Here is a 23,689-nt window from a genome sequence, read left to right as displayed (position 1 = left end):
AAAGACTTTAAAGTTATACTTTTAGTAAAGCAAACTCATTTACATTTTTATTATGCATGGCCTTTGTTAAAATCTGGCCACATTCATTATGGAAAAGACTTTGTATGCATCCAAGCTTATTGGGAGAACTACTCTTTCTTCTTGTCTGCTTCAAAGCTATTTAGAACATTTGCATATATTGTTAAATGGCTGTTGAGATTTTACTGCTGCATATTTCTTTTAATGAAAGGGGAAGGGGAGGGAAAAATAGAAGTTTAAACAAGTTTTTAAAAAATTACTCTGAAATCTAACAGTAAATAGCTCAATTACTTAAAGATGTGTTATTATTAATTTTTTAAGATAATTATTAAATAATTATTTTCTAGATCATCTGAAGATAGAAAAAAATGAGTACAATACTGACAATTTAGTAAACTGAAAGGCTATATAGAATATATTTATGGCGAAATACACCCTAGAAATATAATTTAGTCTTGTTCAAATATCAACATATATAGTAATCTATATTGACTTATTCCTTCCAATTAGGCATCTGAGAACAATTAAGAGTTCATAAGGCTCATGTTTTTGCATAGTATCTTTCAATTCCATAACGTTTTAATATGCTTCAAACTCTTCCTTTTCCTGATGAAAACTTTCACAGTTTATTGGACACTGTCATACAGTTTGGCTTATTTGGTTGGTCTACCAAATCTAGACATTCTCCAAAATCCATACTTATGTTCAGAGTCATACAAACTGGCACATGCTTTTGACACAGTAATAGAGCTTCAGATTTCTGGTTTTCTTTCACGTTCACATCGTTACGCAATGTCTGCAGGATGGCAAATTGGTTTGTTAACTACAGTATGTTTGGAATTGTTGTTTATGTCCTGGATCAGCCTCTTGTGACTACTACAGCTTTGCTGATGGTACCATCTGTCATTTTATGCATTGGAGTTTAAGTTGAATCATTGGTCAGATTAAGTAGTATAATGATTGGACCGGCAATCAACCCCTTGCATGACGTGAACATCTTTGAGGGATGATGAAGCTTAAAATAATAAAATATGTCAAACTTCAGAGGAGGGAATCATAGGAGATTTTGTGGTGCCAAGTTAAAGCCTCTAATATATCATTCCAGATAGAGAGAAAAAAGACAGCTATATTGTGCCAAATTAGATAACTACCTGACTACAAAAAATTTTCAGGAAAATTACAATGTCAGCTTAGCCATAGAACATTCAGAAGGCCAAAGTGTACAGATAAACTGGGAAAAGTTACTTGGGGGCAAGACGAGTTTTACGGAAGAAAAAGAAAGTAATTCTTAGAAACAAACAATACCCCATTATTTTTGTAGTTCAGTCCCATGATTCATAGTTATATTCTAATGGCCTCATTGGCTTCACTAGCCATGTAATGTGTTACATCCTATTAAATAACTGATTTCTCTATCCAATCACATGTATATTCTAATTTGCATAAATCTAAAGAGAAAAAATATCACCCACTTTTCTTTAGGCTTGTCTTTGTCTCTGCCAATAAATAAATGCTGCTACTGCTGCTGCTGCTACTATTACTTTAGAAAATAGAGAAGGTAATAGAAAACAAAGAGGCCAAAGTGCTCTGAGACTTTAGAATTTAAACAGACAGGCACCTGCTGCGTAACAAGCCAGACTTAACAGTTGTTGATAAGAAAGACAAAAAAGTCCAGATAGTGGACGTGACAGTACTGGAGACAGCGGAACAGAAGAGAAAGAAGATAGAAAAAAAATACAAAGACCTGCAAACAGGATGAGCGTGGCCAAAGAAAACAAACCTACCAATAGTTATAAATGCCTTGAGTACAATTCCAAAACAGTTGGAACACTACTTGACCACTGCTGGTATTGACAAATTCACCATCAATCAATTGCAAAAGGCATCATTTATTGAAATGTAATGTAACTTGAAATTTCTCTCTATACCAATGACTACATCTCAAAGGATCCCTCTGTTAAAGAACTGAAGTTTGCAGATGATAGAACAGTCATTGGTCTCATTTGAGATGGTGATGAATCTGTATACAGACAGAGGTTGAACCCTGTGCTGCAGCTGGAACAATCTGGAACTGAACACACTTAAAACTGTAGACATGATAGTGGATTTTAGGAAGGGTCCTATTTTATTATCTCATACAATATTAGACAACACAGTATCAACAGTAGAGACCTTCCAACTCTGTTAATGTTACTGTTATAATCTGGCAGAAAGCTCAGACTGCCCAAGGAGCTGTTGAACAGTACTATAGAGGAATTATTGAGTCCGTCATTTATACGTCTATAATTATCTGGTTTGGCACAACAACTTTAACAGATAGTTAAGACTGTAGACAAAATAATTGCAACTAGCCTGCCTTCCATTGAAGACCTGTATATTGCACTGGCCAGAAGGCCAGTGCAATATACAGGTCCTCAATGGAAGACAGGTTAGTTGGAGGGCTGAGAAAATATCTACAGAACCCTCACATCCTGGACATACACTGTTTCAACACCTCCTTTCAGGACACCGCTATAGGGCATTGCATGCCAAAACAAATTGACATGGGGATATTTTTTCCCCTCATGCCATCACTCTGCTGAACACCTAATCACCACAGCACTGCAGGGGTGAAATGCTCCCAGTTTGGACCGGATCGTCTGATCCGGTAGTGGTGGCGGCGGTTGATTCAGAGAACCAGTAGCAAAAATCCCTGCCCCCCCCATGCCCAGTTGAGCCGTGTGATCATCAGAGGTTTTTTTTTTTTACTTTTAAAAGCATTTTTTCTTCGGCCAAAAAAATGCTTTTAAAAGTTAAAAAAAAAAAGCTTCTGATGATCATGCAGCTCAGCTGGGATCGTCAGAACCCTTTCAAAGCATTTTTTTCTACAACCTCTTTGGCTGAAGACATTGTAAAAAAAAGGCTTTGAAAGGGTTCTGGCGATCAGCAACTCAGCTGGGATCATCAGAACCCTTTAAAAGTATTTTTTCTACAAACTCTTCAGCCGAAGGGGCTGTAAAAATGTTTTTAAAAGGCTCCTCTGGCAATTTCAGCTGAGTCACCTGATCATCAGAGGCTTTTAAAAGTTTTTTTTACTTTTAAAAGTATTTTAAAAGTATTTAAAAGCATTTTAAATGTAAAAAAAAAGTTGGCCACGCCCATCACCAAGCCACGTCCATAGAACCGGTCATAACAAATTTTACATTTCACCCCTGCAGCACTGTCTTATGTCTAAGGATATTTACACATGTAGTAGGCTGTAATACCAGCGTCTCCTATTAGTATTTTATGAATAGATTATTTTTTTGTTTGTTTGTACACTGAGAGTTTATGCATCGGACTCAACTTCCTTGTGTGTTCAATCACATTTGGACAATTAAGTACATTTTATTCTGTATTCTATTCGAATAGTTTACATCCTGTGATGATACCTCTAAAACTCTAATGCATCCATACCTACCTATTCCATATCCTTGGGAAGTGCTCAATAGGCAGAAAAAAAGGCCAAATCCAGTCTGAACCACTGACTGACTGTGCGACAGACCATAATAATAAGGATCATTAACAATAAATAGTTTAAAAAGTAAACAAAAACACAAACTAGATAAGAAGACCCTTATATGTCTGTTTAGTTCTTTCAACATTTGTGTAATTTATTTTGTAACGGCAACCATCTTCATTCATTTTCCTATTTATGTTTGCCCTCATAAAAAGCAGAAAGAGCCTCTTTTAATGGAAATCTACAGTAATAAACACTTCAGTACAAGTAACCCTTCCATACTTCCACCTCTCTCAATACTTAACAACACAGTATCAACAGTAGAAACCTTCAAATTTCTAGGTTCTATCATATCGCAAGATCTAAAATGGACAGTTAACATCAAAAACATCATCAAAAAAGGACAACAAAGAATGTTCTTTCTGTGCCAACTCAGTAAGCTCAAACTGCCCAAGGAGTTGCTGATCCAGTTCTACAGAGGAATTATTGAGTCTGTCATTTGAAGCTCTATAACTGTCTGGTTTGGTTCTGCAACCCAACAAGAAAGACACAGATTTCAGAGGATAATTAGAACTGCAGAACAAATAATTGCTACCAACCCTGCCTTCCATTGAGGACCTGTATACTGCACGAATCAAGAAGAGGGCCGTGAAAATATTTACAGATCCCTCACATCCTGGACATAAACTGTTTCAACTCCTACCATCAAAACGATGCTATTGAGCATTGCGCATCAGAACAACTAGACACAAGAACAGTTTTTCTCCGAAGGCCATCACTCTGCTAAACAAATAATTCCCTCAACACTGTCAAACTATTTACTAAATCTACACTACTATTAATCTTCTCATCGTTTTCATCATCAATCTCTTTCCACTTATGACTGTATGACTGTAACTTTTTGTTGCTATCATTAAGGGTTAAATTGCAACCTATGACCATCACTTGTGTTGCAAACGTTGTACCTTTGATGAAGTTTTTTCTTTTTCTTTTATGTACACTGAGACCATATGCACCAAAACTAATTCCTTGGGTGTCCAATCACACTTGGCCAATAAATTCTATTCTATTCTATTCTATTCTATTCTATTCTATTCTATTCTATTCTATTCTATTCTATTCTATTCTATTCTAATTAAACTTAAAATTTCTGTTGCTAAGTAGACAATTGTTAAATGAATTTTGCTCCACTTTATGACTTTTGTTGCCACAGTTGTTAAATGAATCACTGTAGTTGTTAAGTTAGTAACATGGTTGTTAAGTGAATCTGGCTTCTTCATTGACTTTGCTTGTCAGAAGGTCATAAAAGGTGATCACGTGGTCCCAGAACACTGCAACTGTCATAAATGTGAGTCAGTTGCAAAGCGTCTGAATTTTGATCATGTGACTGTGGAGATGTTGCAATCATTCTAAATGTAAAAAAAGGTCATATGTTACGTTTTCAGTGCGGTTGTAACTTTGAACAGTTATTAAATAAATGGTTATAAGTTGAGTAATACCTGTTAACCTTATTACGGAAAATCCCTTTACCAACCATTATTAATGAATAGTTCCATACTGAGCTCTTAAGTAGATGCCATTTATGAAATAAATACAACGTTTTTGTTACCAAGAGAATTATCAAAATACTAAAAAATTCTCCAGGGCAGGGGTGGACTGACTTGATTGTATTCCTGGAATCCCATTCATGTCTATCTACATATTACTACAATTCTCACTGATAATTTTTAATAGGGTGAACTGATAAATCACTTGGCAACAATTTTTGAACTAAGATATCAAGGTGAGCTAATTCACAAAAGGGCCAAAATATGGGACCCAAGCCTCCCAAAGAAGTGAAATTTGGAAAAGCTGTGACTGCTCAGTGCTATTTGCTTTTAGGCTGAGACTATGGTCATGTGATTTTCATTTTCACTGTTCCATGACAGTTTTCCAGGCAGTCTCACAATCCTTTGCTCCCTTTCCCACCCAGCAACAGTTATTTATCTGCCAGCTGGGAGGGGATGGAAAGGGTAGGGTAGGGAGGGAGATTTCCAATGCTCCCTGCCAGATTCCCACAAGGAAATTCAATGGGGAAGTCAGCAGGAAGTTGAAGTCGCTCCTATTTTCACTGCTTTTTCCCCCCCACCTTCGGTCATTCTGTTCCTCTGCTTAGGTAAAGAAATATCTCTGAAATGATGACACAACAAGGTAAGATTACCTAGCTTTGAATAATAACGATGCCAAAATGGTGAAATGTGAGTCATAATATCACAGTGCAAGCTCTTTTGTTTTATACTTCACTTGATTAATATCACTTAATTATGTCTGGGGAAGAGCTTGTATTGTGTTGGTGCAATATACTTTGCTTCATTTGTTTCCTTTCCTCTCGGCAGATGCTTATAATCCCATTTGTAGCCTCTAGCACACCCCAGATTGGTTCAGGCAAAATTGGTAGATTGCATCATAATAACAACAACACAAAATTCACAAGAGTGAATTTTCAAGTGAATGGAAATAAGTTACTTTAAAATTCAAATAAGCTTATTTGAATGCAGACATTTAACCCAATTAAAGCTGCATTGCAGCTTTATATTTTAATCCATGGATAGGCTGTGATTTTTTGCATGATTGAAGTTTAACACTAGCTCCCCCACCCATTACACATAAAAACTGCTAAGAAAACAAATTGTATCTTATGATAAATAAATTTTCCAAATCCAAATCTGGGAGCCTAAGGCCACAGGCAGGCAGATCCAGGAAAGGTTATTTATTTATTTATTTATTTCATTTGTCATAACAGTATACACAAACATTGTCATAGATAAAAAAACAATACATCATAAAAGAAAGATATAAATATATAAGTAAAAGTATGGAACAGCTATGTTAATTTGATATAATGAAAGGAACAATAGGACAGGAACGGTAGGCACATTTGTGCTCTTATGCACGCCCCTTATAATCCTTTTAGGAATGGGGTGAGGTCAATAGTAGACAGTTTTTGGTTGAAGATTTTGGGATTTAGAGTAGAGACTATGGAGTCAGGTAATGAGTTCCAAGCATTAACAACTCTGTTACAGAAGTCATATTTTCTGTAATCAAGTTTGAAGTGGTTGACATTAAGTTTAATCTATTGTTTGTTCTTGTATTATTGCGATTGAAGCTGAAGTAGTCTTTTACAGGAAGGATATTGCAATAGATGATTTTGTATGTTAGACACAGGTCATGTCGAAGTCGGCAGAGTTCTAAGTTTTCTAATCCCAGGATTTCAAGCCTGGTGGTATAAGGTATTTTGTTGTTTTCGGAGGAGCGAAGAACTCTTCTAGTAAAATATTTTTGGACGTGTTCGATTGTATTAATGTCAGAGAGGTGGTAAAGGTTCCAGACGGATGAGCTGTATTCAAGAATAGGTCTGGCAAATGTTTTGTATGCTCTAGTTAGTAGTGTATGGTTTTTGGAAAAGAAGCTGCGTAAAATTAGGTTTACAACTCTTAGAGCCTCTTTTGCTATATAGTTGCAGTGGGCTTTGGCATTTAGGTCGTTTGATATGAAAACTCCAAGATCTTTGACAGGGTGAGGGTTGTCAGTAAGGTAATGACCATCAAACTTGTACTTATTGATAGGGTTCTTTTTTCCAATATGTAAGACTGAGCATTTGCTGGTTGAGATTTGGAGTTGCCAACTTTTAGACCAATCGGAAACAAAATCAAGGTCATCTTGAAGGGTAGAAGTATTGTTAGTGGTATTAAATAGTTTGACATCATCAGCAAAGAGAACACAATAACTTGAGATAAGGTCACAGAGATCATTTATGTATAGTATGAAGAGCGTTGGACCAAGACCACTACCTTGGGGAACACCACTTCTGACAGGAACAGGGTTTGATAGAGGGTTGCTAATTTTGACCACTTGTTGTCTGTTTGACAGGAAGGCATTTATCCAATTGTGAAGAGGTCCTGAAATGCCGTAGGATTTAGTTTGAGGAGAAGTTTGTCATGTACTACTGAGTCAAAAGCTTTGCAGAAGTCTATGTAGATTGCATCTATTGCTTTTCCTTGATCAAGGTTGGTAGTCCATGTTTTTGCAGTGGAGAAGTTGTAAGTTACATTTTTTTTCTGAAACCAAATTGTTTATTAGAAAGAAGGTTGTTTGTTTCAAGATGGAGTGTAATGGATTGGTTTATGATGGATTCCATTACTTTGCAGGTGACGCAGCATAGAGAGATAGGTCTGTAATTTTCAACTAGGCTGGGATCTCCTTTTTTGAAGATAGGGATGACCAGAGTTTTGGGAGGGAACTAGTTGTGAAGGCTTTATTAAAGGTTATGCTTAGGGGTTCAGCTATGTTAACTGAAAGTTTTTTTAAAAAGTATGCATATAGTCCATCTGGTCCAATAGATAATGATGGTTTCAGGTTGCGAAGGGCTTTTTCAACATTATCTTCTAGCTTACCAAAAGCAGGTAGTATTTCAGGCAATTTGAAAGTTGAAAGTGCTATCACCTTTTGCATTTATTAAAGCATGGATTTCATTTTGCAATTTAGTTTAGTGTATTTCATTCTCTGTGTTTTTACAGCAGGGGTCTCCAACCTTGGTCCCTTTAAGACTTGTGGACTTCAACTCCCAGAGTTCCTCAACCAGCTTTGCTGAGGGACTCTGGGAATTGAAGTCCACAAGTCTTAAAGGGACCAAGGTTGGAGACCCCTATTTTACAGCATGAACGGTAGAATTGTCTTTATGAAATTTATTTAATTATTAAAAACTATTTAATAAGTTAATAATGATTGTATAATATGATTATAATTTTGCTTTTATTTCATAATTTATTTAATATATGCTCTTGCTTTCCATCAAAACTGATGATTAATAATGCCTATTAATAATAAAAACAAAAAACTATTAACACTCTTAATTTTAAACAATGAAATTATTTTAACCTCAATTAACCGAATAGAGAAAGTCAACATTTACCCTAATAGCTTCACAATTGTTAAGTGAATCACAGCAGTTGTTAAGTTAGTAACATAGTTAAGGGAATCTGGCTCCCCCACTTACTTTGCTTGTCAGAAGGACATAAAGGTGATCACATGGTTCTGGGACACTGCATCGGTCACAAATATGAGTCAGTTGCCAAGAGTTGAATTTGGGGATACTGCTTTGGTCATAAATGTGAAAATGGTCATTAAGTCATGTTTTTCAATGCCGTTGTAACTTTGAATTGTCACTAAACGATGTTGTAAGTCAAGGACTATCCGTATTAATGCCTTTATATTCAGATGCAATCCCACTCTTAATTGTTTTATATCACTGCAAATCCTTCCCTTAGGAATTCAGTGTAACGTTACATGGGAAATTTTCTTCATTTTATTTCAATAACAATCCTATGAGGTATCTTAGGCTGAAGGGAAGTGACTGGCTTAAAGTCACTGAATCAATGCCCCTATGGCTGAGTGTGGAGTTAAATATTGATCTAACCCCTACTTCCTGTTGGCTAGCTCCCACTAGTGGCTCTAAAATAAAATGTTATGTTGCCTCTAGAAAACTATCTCCCAAATTTTTCAGTGTATTGTAGCGCAAGTCTCATATGTGTAAATTATACTCAAGAAACATGACTTTTGACTGCAAAGCTCATTTGCAGAATCAGCATATTTATGGCCTCTTAGCATCAATATAAGAACTATAAATTGCTTTATAGGAAAATATTTTAATTGTGGCAGAACATGAATTCTCTCTCTCTCTCTCTCTCTTGGGGGGGGGAAGTGAGTGTGTTTTGTGGGTTACAGCTGGGCCAGAATAGCACATTGTACTCTCTGGTGAAACTCCATAATCAGAGGTGGTATGCAGCCGGTTTGGACCGGTTTGGGTGAACCAGTAGTAGCAACTTGTGCTATGCCATCCTATTTAGCCACGTTTTCAAGTTGTGTGCATGCGTGCAAGCTGCGCATGCAAGCAAAGCACGCACGCTCACATTTTTGGTGCTGGGCAAACTGGTAGGTAAATGATGAGACTCCCACCTCTGTCCATAATGTAATTTAAAGTTGTCTTTTAAAAATACTTCCTAGACTTTATTTAAATCAGAAGTTCTGATTCAAGAGTACTAAGAAATTGGGACTCTTTAAAAAAAGTTAAATCCTGCGTGGCCTTTCTCAGACAAGTGGGAACTGAATGCAGAGGGGACCTCTCTCTGATGTTTCACCTTGTTAAGATTTCCCATATATTGCTATTTCACAAAATCAGGATTTTGTATTTACCAATACGTGCCACACTGCTGATTTTATCCCAATGTTTTCTGCCTCAGAAAAATCTATACAGAAATTAAAATTAATGAGGGTAAATTGGGCTGTAAAATCAAACTAGATTTTGCATTAAAATCCAATTAGGAGGAGTGACAGCTTTTGTAGCCTTTTGTAATATTTTCTTTTTTCTAAGGAAAAATCTGCATATAAACATGTTAGTATGATTAGTTCCACAAGAGGGGGCTGTTGAACAGATTTATTATTCAAGGAACAGCAAGAAGGATACAGCATTTCACTTGATTTAATTTAATTTAAATAAGCAAACATTATTTGTTAACATGAACACACAAACATACAGAATTATACAGGTAGTCCTTGACTTGTGGCTTTTTCCCTAATGAGCATCTGAAGTTAGAACAGACAAAAAAGAGTAACTTATGACCTGTTACAACTGCTGCATCACCCCTTCAGTCATTTTTGATGCTTGGCAATTGGTTGCCATTTTTTATTTATTTATTCATTTTGTCAAGTACGTATTAGATTATATATATTGGTATAAGCATTAGGACAGGGACGGTAGGCACACTCGTGCTCTTATGCATGCCCCTTACAGGCCTCTTAGGAATGGGGTGAGGTCAACAGTAGACAGTCTAAGGTTAAATTTTGGGGGTTTGGGGATGAAACCACGGAGTCAGGTAGTGCATTCCAGGCATTGACCGCTCTGTTGCTGAAGTCATATTTTCTGTGAGTTCGTGGTTGCAGTGTCCTACAATAATACGATCCCATTTTGCAAAGTCTGTTGCCATTTTCTGGCAAAAAATTCCTGTTGGATAAGCTGGATTCAGGCTTACAATGTGATTAACAACCACATGATTTGCTTAACAACCATTCATTATTATCAAAATTCTGGGCTAATTTGTGATAATAAGTCGAGGATGTTAGAAAGAGTCGTTCCAGCCACTAAATCCAATTCCTTAATCAATGTTCTTGTTCTGTCCTCACCACCTCAGTCTGGGAGACACGTGAACTGACTCAATTAGCCAGCAATTTAGTCCATGGCAGCTATCAGCTCTAGCAGCAGACCAGCAAATGTCTGCCAAGGTTTTCTTTATCTTCCCTGATGCCGGCGTCACAGAAGCTTGTTACCGGAGCAACCAGGAAGTCAGGAACAAACAGCAATCCAGGCCAAATGCTCAGTCAAATAGTTCAGCTCAAGTTTTCTCCAGTCAGTTTGTTTTGTCCGTCACAAAGTAGTAGAGCAGCCCCTCCTGCTTTTATACCCTGTGGGGTGTGGCTCTGTGACTCAACACTCTCTAGGCCTGCCCCACCCCTTTTTTTGTTGTTCCCGCTTCTCTTGTCTACGAAACCTGGAATTTAACCAGGGCTGATTGTCCACAGCTGGGTCTGGAAGCGTTGCCTGGGCGGGGGGAGATACAGGAGACAGAGGCCTCGTCACCTCCTCCACCTGGCCTGCCTCTGGCTCCTGGAGCTGAGCCAGAGAGGCCGGCCCTGCAGAGGGGAGCCCTGACGGCCCTTCCCCCTCACTCTCTGAGTCACTTTCTGGCAGGGGGCCAGGCCCGGGGAGGGGGGGCTGGACTTTTGCTAAGTTTTGGAGTCTGGTAATAGTTTGGAGCTTTTACAATGGCCACTAACCATGGTTTGCTTATTTTAAAGTGGTAATTTATATTTTATATGCTTGTAATTAATTTTTAACTTGTTTTATTAGATTTAGTATAAACTGTTAAAATTACAATTTAGAGTTACAATACTATTTTTTCTTTTTTCTTTTTATTTGAATTTATATCCTGCCCTTCTCTGAAGACTCAGGGTGGCTTACATTGTGTAAGGCAATAGTCTCATCCATTTGTATATTATATACAAAGTCAACTTGTATTGCCCCCCCAAGAATCTGGGTCCTCATTTTACCTACCTTATAAAGGATGGAAGGCTGAGTCAACCCTGGGCCTTGTGGGACTCGAACCTGCAGTAATTGTAATTGCAGGCAGCTGTGTTAATAACAGACTGCATTAGCCTGTTGAGCCACAAGAGGCCCCATATTTCTTGTATAACTTGTAGGCTACGATCCATTGGTACTCTAGTTCAGTGGTGAAATTCAATTTTTTTTACTACCAGTTCTCTCGGCGTGGCTTAGTGGGCATGATGTGGCTTAGTAGGTGTGGCTTGGTGGGCATGGCAGGGGAAGGATACTCCAAAATCTCCACTCCTGGGGGAAGGATATTGCAAAATCTCCATTCCCACCCCACTCTGGGTCCAGCCAGAGATGGTATTTGCCAGGTCTCCAAAACTACTAAAAATTTCCAATACTGATTCTCCACAACCTGTCAGAACCTGCTGAATAGCACCCCTGCTCTAGTTATAGAAGTTAAGACACACTCTCCGTGTCTAAGCTGAGGAATCTCTAATTCTTCCTTCCACTCATCTCTTACCACCTGCATATCAAATTGACTTATTGAAATTAACATAGGTTGTCCTCAATGTATGACCACAATTGAGCCCAAATTCTGTTGCTAAGTGAAACGTTTGTTAAATGGAGTTTTGTTCAGTGGTGAAATGTAAAATTTCTTACTACTGGTTCTGTGGGTTTGGCTTGGTGGTGGGGGTAATGTGACTGGGTGGGCGTAGCCTATGAAGTTGTAAAAAATGTGTTTAAAAGGCTCCTCTGATGATCCCAGCTGACTTGTCTGATCGTTAGAGGCTTTTCTTTTAAAAGCATTTTTTTGCCTTTAAAAGAAAAAAAAGCTTCTGATGATCAGGCAACTGAGCTGGGATTGCCAGAGCCTTTTAAAAACATTTTAAAAAGCCTCTGATGATCCCAGCTGAGCCGTGTGATCATCAGAGGCTTTTTTTTACTTTTAAAAGCATTTTTTCAGCTGAAGAAAAAATGCTTTTAAAAGTTAAAAAAAACAACCTCTGATGATTGCATGGCTCAGGTGGGCATGCCCCCCCCCCCGGGATTTTTGCTACCAGTTCTCTGAACCACCTGCCGCCATCACTACTGAACCAGGAGCCATCCGGTCTGAACCAGAAGCATTTCACCCCTGGTTTTTTTCCATTTTACAATCTTTCTTGTCATAGTTGTTAAGTGAATCACTGCAGTTTTAAGTTAGTAACATGGTTGTTAAGGAAATCTGGATTTTCCATTGATTTTGCTTGTTAGAAGATTGTAAAAAGTGATAACATAACCCTGAGACACTGCAACCATCATAAATATGAATCAGTTTCCAAGTGTCTGAATTTTGATCATGCGGTCATGGGATGCCACAGTGGTCATAAGTGTGAAACTTTTTTCAGTGCTGTTGCAACTTTGAACATTAAATAAACTGTTGTAATTCAAGACCTACCTGTGGTACGGTTTTTTTTAGTTTAAAAAAATTTAATCAACTGTTTTGTATTTTGAATATCTGAGAAGTAGAAAATGTTACTGGTCCAAACAATGTTGTTAACAGAGGTTTCTAGTTGTAAATATTGCCATTGGGTTACATCTGGTAAAGCTGCAGAAGCTTCTTGGATGAGAAGCGAAATGTCTTCAAAGAAAAACCAGAAAGTCCAGTTGCCTCTTGAAAAAAGCACCTGTGCCACAACCATGACCTGCATGACTGAGAATCTCCATAGATATCTGGTAGAAGATAATTGTCTCTTAACACATATATTGTCTCTTATCATCATCTGTCAAATGATCCAAAGTCAATATGTGAGGTTTCATCCAATTTTTTCATCTTTTTTTTTCTAATTTTTAATGTAGGATTTCCCCATAATGTCAATATGGCATGGGAAAAAGAAACAAGCTTTTTAAAGATATTACATTCTATAGCCTTTTAATTGACATAATTGTTTCCAAAAATACTGTACTAGAGTTCTATTGTATTTAGATCCTGTCTATTTAGAACACTGTCTATTAAACCAAAGGTACTATCTATGTGCATACCAAAGTTGTCCATCTCTGAAAATTAATATCAGTTATTAGCTTCCAGCATTTAATACTTGACAGTAGATAAATTTGAAGACAAATCTCCTGTTTCAGAAAACCAAATTTTCCCTAATTGATAGTTGCATTTCCTATAAAAAGTATTCTCAGAATCAAAGAACCTCATACAAAATTTCTAAACTACGATTTTATTTTCTGAAAATATTTTCCAGATATTTGAATTTGAACAGGATTTTTTCTTGGAGTATAAATTAATTTGGGAAAAATCTTCTTGGCCTTTTAATCAAGATCAAGGCTAGTATTGCTTTCCTTTTTTAAAAATGACAAAATTTACATTGATTGCTATTACCTTGGTTATCTATTCAATTTTTTAACTTTCAAGATTGTTTTCATACTCTCGTGTTTTAAGATTTTTGCTATTTCATCCAGTTTGGTGTCACTTCTATTTACTTTGTGCTCCCAGTTATTTATTAAAAAATGACACAGATGACCTTATTTCATTCTGTACCTCCAAAATAGGTAAGTTAATGGTTATTTGAAAATACACAAAAGATTCAGACTAAGCCAAAGTGAGCTCAATCTAATGACCTAGTATAGGACAGTGTAAACTCCTGTAACAAAATTCGAAAAAAAAATATTTTATTTGAAGGCAGATTTATCTTTAATGGATTGCATCAGACCTGCTGGACCACAAGCTACAATGAAGCAGATCCTACAGCTGGCCTAATTTCTTTAATGGCTGTGAAAAGCAACATACCTTTTCATCTCTCATGTCTTTCTCTTCCTCTAACAGCGCTGTTAAATATTCAATTTTATCTGCTTGCTCATCAATGATTCTCCTTAATTTATCTATTTTTGCAGCTGATAAATCTACTTTACATTGTTCATCCAGTTGTACATATTTCTGTCAAAACAAAAGGGCAAATAGTAAGAGATCCCATTGCAGTTACAACAACACAAGTAGTTTCAGAAGGCATATGGTTTATTAATGTGTTTTACCATTCTTTTTCGTAAACAAAAAGACATGGTGGCTCAGTGGCTAAAGCGCTCAGCTTGTCGATCAAAAGGTTGGCAGTTCAGCAGTTCGAATCCCTAGTGCCGTGTAACGGGGTGAGCTCCCATTACTTGTCTCAGCTTCTGCCAACCTAGCAAGTTCGAAAACATGTAAAAAAAAAAAAGCAAGTAGAAAAATAGGGACCACTTTGGTGGGAAGGTAACAGTGTTCCGTGCACTTTGGTGTTTAGTCATGCTGGCCACATAACCATGGAGACATCTTTGGACAGTGCTAGCTCTTCGGCTTTGAAACAGAGATGAGCACCGTTCCCTAGAGTCGGGAACAATTAGCACATATGTGCGAGGGGAACCTTTACCTTTATCTTTAAGAAAAAGAATAAGAGCTTTTGTATTTATTTTAATTATGAGGTGGCCAAGGAAGGTGGGGAGAGCTCTGATATTTTATGACACAGCAGTTTGTCTCCCACCAACTTCTCAAACTTTAATTAACCCGCAAGATAAAACATGAAGAAATTATTTCCCTGGAGTGGAGGTGTTCAGATGAGGAAACAGTGGCAATCACTGTAGAAGAGAGGAAAAATATTTATTTATTTAATAAATTTATCTAGTGCCCATCTAACTGAACATGACTCTGGGCCATGTATTACTAACAATTAAAAGAATGTCTCAGCAGTTTAACCTCCCCCCTCCCGTAAAATATAAATAAAAGCAATAATGCAGCAGGTGAACATCCATCTAAACTCAATATGACCATCGTGTGGATTCCTCCATGGCATCCATGGCTGCTGGAAAAGCCACATTTTCAGGGCCTTCCAAAAGGCTAATGGAGATAGAGCTAACTCCCTCTCCTGAGCAGGCATAATGTTTCAGAGGGCAAAAGCCACAACAGAAAAAACACAGTGTTTTGATCCCATCAGGTAACTCTTTAACAAACAGAACATGCAACACACCCCTCCTGCTGGCTTTGATGGGATAAGCAGATGGTGTTCTCTCATATAGCCTGACCCCATGCCATGTAGGGCTTCAAAAGTCAAAACCAGCACCTTGAATTGCACCTGGAAGCAAACTAACAGCCAATGCAGCTCATGGAACAGAATATAATGAGTGCCATCCTAGAGACACACATAAAGGGGGGCGGGGAATGCAGTGGCTGTACTTCCAGTTTACAACAGTTAAACCCTAAACCATCACCTATTTAACAGCTAAATTTGGGATAAATAGGATTGGGACTTAAATCCATGCAGTCCAGCACTGAATGTCACAGTGGCCTGTTGGATGAGTCAGTGAAACTGTCAAATATAAATTAGAGTATGATAGCACCTTTCACTTTTAGCAGTCAGTGTGGAAGGCTTGCAGATTACAATTCAGCATGTAATGAACAACTATCAGTATTTATAGCCATTGACAATATTGGCTTCCATAAACTAATACAATCCTCTTTGAAACCATTTAGAATTTCTGTCATCACCACGCATATCTAATCTCTTTGAGTGTATTTCAGTACATAGAATGGCAAAGTTTAGATGGGATTCGGGAAGCCAATGTATTCCAGTAGTCCTGCTATTCTTATGTAAAAATTGCTTTACATAATGACTGGGCAGAATCACAACATCTGCAAAAGAGAACCTCACACATTTTCACATTAGAATAGATTTTCAGATTGTTTCACTTGTGTTGTTTTATCAATTCAGGTTCTTAGTAAGAAAGTTAAAACATTGAGATAATTTGCTTCAAATACCAAATTTAATGCAGTAAATAGAAGTAACCTATAACCCTCAATTTTTCCATGTAAATTTTACATGGCCTGACTGAAAATATTTGCAGATCCCTCGCATCCTGGACATAAACTGTTTCAACTCCTACCCTCAAAACGACGCTATAGAGCACTGCACACCAGAACAACTAGACACAAGAACAGTTTTTTCCTGAAGGCCATCGACTCTGCTAAACAAATAATTCCCTCAACACTGTCAGACTATTTACTGAATCTGCACTACTATTAATCGTTTCATAGTTCCCATCACCAATCTCTTTCCACTTATGACTGTATGACTATAACTTGTTGCTGGCAATCCTTATGATTTATATTGATATATTGATCATCAATTGTGTTGTAAATGTTGTACCTTGATGAACGTATCTTTTCTTTTATGTACACTGAGAGCATATGCACCAAGACTGAGAGCATATGCACCAAGACAAATTCCTTGTGTGTCCAATCACACTTGGACAATAAAATTCTATTCTATTCTATTCTATTCTATTCTATTCTATTCTATTCTATTCTATTCTATTCTATTCTATTCTATTCTATTCTATTCTAAGTGACTCTGGCCAATTCACAAACACAAAAAATAGCAATAATAGTACAATAAAGGCAAAGAATGAAAAAAGATAGTAAAACCAGGTAATAATGAGAAACATAACATACTATTTATAAAAACTTTCAACCACTCTAATAAAAAGTCAGAGCAAAGAACATATATTGTATTAGATGCCTCAAATAAACACAATAGCAAGAATAAAAAACTCACTGAATAGTTCATTTTAAGAAGAGCAAGTGCATCACTTAATTGTTGTTGGTAGCTATATCGTGTTTTCATTTCTTTCTGTAATTAAAAAAGAAAGGATTCATATTTGTATGAATTATTAAATTAATAGCAATAACAAACTGAAAAAGTAGGTTACAATACAAACAAATAATGCCAATTGTAGAAAAAAGTTCTTACCAAATTTGTCTTTTTAAATATTTTTTATTTTTTTTAATATTAAAGTACGGAGCTACTATACAGTGTGATCCATAAGTCAGTTTGTCTGGCGCTGTCTGCTTCAGAGTTCTTGCCAAGCCCTTAGAGTGCACACCATAAGAATTTTAATCTAGCACAACTGGATGTCTCCTGATTAAGGAAGGCATTACTGAATTAGATGGATTTGACTTATAATTGCAACACCTGCTGGCTACTCGTCTTGGAAAGCCTGAGTTATGAGATCTTGTGCAGAATAATCAACGAAAGAACATTATGAAATATAAACATTCTTTTTCCACATACAGTATGAAAGGAACACAGGAAAATTAGGGACTAATTTATCTGTCTTTTCTGCTGCGTAGCAAGTTAGTGGGCTCGTTTGGGCATGGAAGAACAACTGAAGAAGAAATAATTAACAGGTAGTCTTCAATTTAGGATTACAACTGAGCCCAAATTTTTTGTTGCTAAGCGTGATAGTTATTAAGTGATTCTTGCCCCGTTTTATGACCTTTCTTGCCACAATTGTTAAGTGAATGACTCAATTGTTAAGTTAGTAACATGGCTTCCCCACTGACTTGATCATCAGAAGGTCACAAAAGATGGCTTCCGGTTTGGCTCTGCTTCGTTGATGGCGGTCTTTTTTAGACCGCTAACCCCGTAGTCTGTAGAGCTGCCAGGACAGCGTAAATCAGCTGTCCAGCAGCTTGAAAATCTCCCCCTCGGGCAAAGAGGGAGAGATGAGCATTCGGGCTGAAGCTGAGCCACCAAGAGAAGCCTCCAGAAACTTTTCTGGGGCTTCTCCAGGTGGCTTAACTTCAGGGGAGTGCTCCTTCTAAAGAAGCTCCAGACTCGGAGGGCATCTGCCTTTTGGCAGAAAAAAACGTAGCGTCCAATCTCCGCGGCAGAAATGGATTTGTGATGGATTGTAACGTGGATAGAGCAGAAACTGGAGTTCTAGCATTTGTTTGTAAGAAGCCTGCAAGCCCCTAATAGAGGATACATTTGTTGCGAAGATAGGAGAGAAGAAAGCAAATGGCGTTTTGTGGAATGCGAGCAAATGGCGATTTGTGTATTGGAAATGAAAGTTAAAGAAATGCTTATTAACAGCTAGTGTGGAACTAGGAGATATACAAGAAGATACTGACTAAATGGAAGAAATGAGAATTTTATGATTTATATTTTTTCTTCTTCTTTGGGATTATAGCGATTTAGAAGAAAAGTTTTTTGAATCTTTCCTTTTTAACCCCATTTTGTTACTGGGTAGGTTATAAAAAATGGCTTTTAAGCAAATAGTACCAAAAGCCACTAAAAACTTTGAAATTTCTTCAGTTCAGATACGAAAATTAAAAGAAGGCATCAAAGAGGAATTAAGAAATTTTTTACAGGAGTTTCTGGAGACTTGTTTTTCAGAAATAGATCAAAAATTTGATGAAATAGAGAAAGAGATGTTGGATTTTAAGGAAGTGGTGGAAGAGCAGAAGAGAGAAATGAAAATGGTAAAGGATGCAATTTCGCAAGTATTAAGGTCTTGTATTCAGATGGAGGATAGTTTGGAAGAACTTAATAAAGTTAATTACAAAGGAAAATAGAGGAAATTCAAAAGAATCAAAACAATTGGAACTTAGATAATAAGATGGAAGATATACAGGCAAAGGTAGATAGGGCAGATGAAGAAAGAGTAATATTACAATATAGATTAATGGAATATGCTATAAGGGTGAGGGGGTTGAAGGAAAGTAGGAAGGAAAATTTAAAAGAGATTTTTACGCAAGCTTTTGCTCAGATAAAGGGTGTGGAGCCAGAAGACTTTGAGATTAATATTGAAAGAATTTATTGTGTTAATTCTTGGTGGGTAAGACAAAATAGATTACCGAGGGATGTGGTTATTTATTTTACAACTAAAAATGTTAGGTATGAAATCTTGCAAGTCTTTTATAAAAATAAATTTCAAATATTGGGACAAGATATAAAAATGATGAAGGAAATTCCTCCTAAAATGTTAAGAAAGAGAATAGAATTTGCTTTTTTAGTGGATGAGTTTAAGAAACATCAGATATATTTTAGATGGGAAGTTCCAATGGGTTTGTCAGTGAATTTTAGGGGTAGAAAGTATTTTCTTAGTACAGTTATGAAAGCAAGACATTTCTATATTAATGTTTTAAAGAGTGGGAATCCTTTGTTGTTAGATGCTAAGTTAACTGGTTTGGAGATGATGGAAAATAGACTAGGAGAGGGGAGGAATGTTTAAGATTTGCGGTTCCGTGGCGAAGCGGTCGCTCGGACATCAGCGACCAGTTGGGGGGTGCGAGGTGCTGGCCAGCGGCGGTATCGTACAGCGGCAGTGATACCATCAGCGGCTTGGATACCAGTAGCGGCACTGATACCATCGGCGGCAACGGTAGATGGCGCCGGCCATTCTGGAGGGGCGCGGAGCGGCGCTCGTTAGGAATGGCCGGGCTGGATTATTCTGGCTGGATCGTGGTTTGCTGCTGCCGGCCACACGTCATCGGCGGCTGGATGTTCTGCCGCTCTATCCTTCAGTGGCATGGCTCAGCGGCATGGTTTCTACGATTCCACCCATCTGATGGTAGAGGGCGGCGTCCATTCCGGTGGGGTATTGAATGGTATGGATTGTCGCCTGGTACCATTGGTAACATCTGGGATCGTTTGGCTGCGTTATGGCCGCACTTATCATCAGCGGCTGGCGGCTGGATTGTTTGCCGGACTATTTTCAGCGACACCAGAGACATTGGACACAGGTAGCTCGGACATTTTGGAATTTAGAATTTTAGCTGACTCTTATATATACCATCATTTGACATCTGCGGCTGAAAACTTTTTTCCTGTCCCCGGTATTTATTTATTTATGGCATCAGTCTTGGACGGCCTCGGACCTGATCATGGGCGGCACCAGCGGGCAAAAACTTTTGCTGTATCCATTATGGGCAGTACTGAATGGCGGAATCCATCAGCCGAACTTCCATCTTATTTATTGCCCTTACCGGGCATTTGGCCCTGGTTTGTGACTGTCCTGACTTTGTCCGCAGGCTACGATAACATCAAGTGGCTAGGGAACACCTTTTTTCCCCCACTGTTATCTAATCTTTTAGCATGAAATATTCGTCGGCTGACCTTCTCCGACTGCGAGGTTCCCCCGCCTCGCAGGAATGGCCCTCTGGGTTATCGAGGGCCGGCCTTAACGAGGGGTCTTGGGACCCGGAGAGGTGGCATGCGAGGAAGAAGAATCTGTGGGGTTTTTTAAATCGTTTTTTAAATAAGGGTTTTTTAAGGGGGGGGAGGGATTCGACGGGTGGGGGTGAGAACCCGTCGGGGAGGGATCCAGCCCCTGTGCTAGTTCGCGACACTATTCCATCTTGTCTGAAGGCAGGGGGGGAGGACGTTCCAGGTTTAGAGGGATGTTCGATCTGTACGGTAAGTGGGAGAGGCAGATATGGCGGGGGGGAGGGGCCGTACCGAATTGTGGGAGCACGCGTTCGATGTCTGAAAGCGATTGCGTGCTCCGGCCCCTCAGTCCCTACCCGTTCCTCGGGTGGCCATGATCCTCAGAGCTTGGATCTTCGGCTGATGTTATGTAATGCCCGGTCCGTGGTTAATAAGGCTCCCCTGATTTGCGACCTTATTCAGGGGGAGTCCGCGGACCTTATGGGCATTACGGAAACCTGGTTGGGCCCAGAGGGGGGGGTCCCCCTTGTTGAGATGTGCCCTCCAGGTTTCCGAGCATTTCATCAGCCGAGGGTCCAAGGCAGGGGTGGGGGGGGTGGCGGTTGTTATCAAGGAGGATCTAGAGCCGAGGGAGACCACTATCCCTCAGATTGCCGGTTGTGAATCCCTCTATGTGCGGTGGGGCTATAGGAATCAGTTGGGCGTGGTGATCGCGTACCTGGCTCCTTGCTGCGTGACCACAGCCCTGCCTGAGCTGTTGGAGGTACTTGCTGCTGTGGCGGTTGAGACCCCCAAACTTATAGTCATGGGGGATTTCAACCTGCCATCAGCTGGCTCGTCATCGACGGCAGCTCGGGAGTTCTTGGCTTCCATGACGACCTTGGACCTGATTCGAGTAAATGATGGCCCTACGCACACGGGGGGAGGCACACTGGATCTGCTTTATATCTCTGGACAGTGGTTAAATGATCTGGTATTAGATGATTTAGTAACAGAACCAATGTCATGGTCGGATCATTTTCTCCTTCGCCTAGACTTCCGAACTGCCATTCACCACTGCAGGGAGACGGAACCTATACGGTGGTTCCGTCCCAGGCGCCTGATGGACCCCGAGAGGTTCCTGACGGAGCTTGGGCCATTCCCTGAGGAACTGGCCCACGGCACGACTGAGGAACTGGTCGTGGCCTGGGAACAGGCCGCGGCCGGGGCCTTGGACCGTGTCGCGCCTTTGCGGCCTCTGACCCGGCGTAGATCTCGACCGGCCCCTTGGTCCTCCGAGGGGCTGAGGGAGATGAAACGCCGGAGAAGACGCCTGGAGAGCACCTGGAGGTCCAGTCGCTCCGAAACTGATCGGACACTAGTTAGGTCCTATTCTAGGACCTACCTAGTGGCAATGAGGGAAGCGAGGCGTTCCTATGCCTCCACCCTCATTGCGTCGGCAGATAACCGCCCGGCCGCCCTGTTTCGGGTCACCCGCTCTCTCCTACATCAGGAGGTGCGGGATGACCCTTTGCAGGGACGAGCCGAGGAGTTTAGCGGTTATCTATATGATAAAATCGCTCAGCTGAGGGACGGTCTGGATCAAATTTGGGATGATCCAAGCGAGGGAGAGGAGGCACGTCTTGTTGAGTCCATTTGGGATGAGTTTGACCCTGTGGCTCCCGAGGACGTGGACAGGTTGTTGGGGAGGCTTCACGGCACGACATGTTTACTGGACCCGTGCCCTTCCTGGCTGGTACTGGCCACTCAGGAGGTGACACGAGGCTGGCTCCAGAGGATTATCAACGCTTCTTTGTTGGAAGGGGTTTTCCCTGCCGCCTTGAAAGAGGCGGTGGTGAGACCCCTCCTTAAGAAGCCCTCCCTGGACCCAGCTATTTTGGGTAATTATCGTCCAGTCTCCAACCTTCGCTTTGTTGCGAAGGTTGTAGAGAGTGCCGTGGCGCGACAGCTACCCCAATACTTGGATGAAGACGTCTATCTAGACCCGTTCCAGTCCGGCTTCCAACCCGGATACAGCACGGAGACAGCTTTGGTCGCATTGGTGGATGATCTCTGGAGGGCTCGGGACAGGGGTTATTCCTCTGCCCTGGTCCTATTAGACCTCTCAGCGGCGTTCGATACCATCGACCATGGTATCTTGCTGTGCCGGTTGGGGGGATTGGGAGTGGGAGGCACCGTATATCGGTGGTTCTCCTCCTATCTCTCCGACCGGTTGCAGACGGTGTTGACAGGGGGGCAGAGGTCGACCGCGAGGGGCCTCACTTGTGGGGTCCCTCAGGGGTCGATTCTCTCGCCCCTTCTGTTCAACATCTACATGAAGCCGTTGGGTGAGATCATCAGTGGTTTCGGAGTGAGATACCAGCAGTACGCTGATGACACCCAGCTGTACTTTTCCACCCCGGACCACCCCAATGAAGTTGTTGAAGTGCTGTCCCGGTGCTTGGAAGCCGTACGGGTCTGGATGGGGAGAAACAGGCGCAAGCTTAATCCCTCCAAGACGGAGTGGCTGTGGATGCCGGCACCCCGATTCAGTCAGCTGCAGCCGCGGCTGGCTGTTGGAGGCGAGTTATTGGCCCCAAAGGATAGGGTGCGCAACTTAGGTGTCCTCCTGGACGATCGGCTGTCGTTTGAAGATCATTTGACGGCCGTCTCCAGGGGGCCTTCCACCAGGTTCGCCTGGTCCGCAGTTGCGCCTTCCTTGATCGGGATGCCTTATGCACGGTCACTCATGCGCCTGCTACCTCTCGCTTGGATTACTGTAATGCTCTCTACATGGGGCTCCCCTTGAAGTGCGCTCGGAGGCTTCAGTTAGTCCAGAATGCAGCTGCGCGGGTTATAGAGGAGCTACATGTAGCTCCCATGTAACACTGATCCTGCGCAGGCTGCACTGGCTGCCTGTGGCGTTCCGAGTGCACTTTAAGGTGTTGGTTATGACCTTTAAAGCGCTCCATGGCTTAGGACCTGGGTACTTACGGGACCGCCTGCTGCTACCACACGCCTCCCACCGACCCGTACGCTCCCATAGAGAGGGACTTCTCAGGGTATCGTCCGCCAAACAATGCCGGCTGGCGGCCCCCAGGGGAAGGG

General features: G+C 40.3%; 1 protein-coding gene across 3 annotated transcripts in view; it reads right to left on the bottom strand.

Moving 5' to 3' along the window:
- Positions 1 to 23,689, bottom strand: part of C4H10orf67 (chromosome 4 C10orf67 homolog) — a 127,185-nt gene that overhangs the window by 57,430 nt on the left and 46,066 nt on the right. For all 3 annotated transcript variants that reach the window (XM_058183163.1, XM_058183161.1, XM_058183162.1), the window contains 2 exons: positions 17,207 to 17,281; positions 14,416 to 14,562 (listed from right to left, as the gene is read on the bottom strand). In XM_058183163.1, coding sequence (XP_058039146.1) covers positions 14,416 to 14,562; positions 17,207 to 17,281 — 222 coding nt within the window. The remainder of the gene's footprint in view (positions 1 to 14,415; positions 14,563 to 17,206; positions 17,282 to 23,689) is intronic.

Source organism: Ahaetulla prasina, chromosome 4 (assembly GCF_028640845.1).
Source record: "Ahaetulla prasina isolate Xishuangbanna chromosome 4, ASM2864084v1, whole genome shotgun sequence".
NCBI lineage: Eukaryota > Metazoa > Chordata > Lepidosauria > Squamata > Colubridae > Ahaetulla > Ahaetulla prasina.
This window is presented reverse-complemented; position numbering and strand designations above follow the sequence as displayed.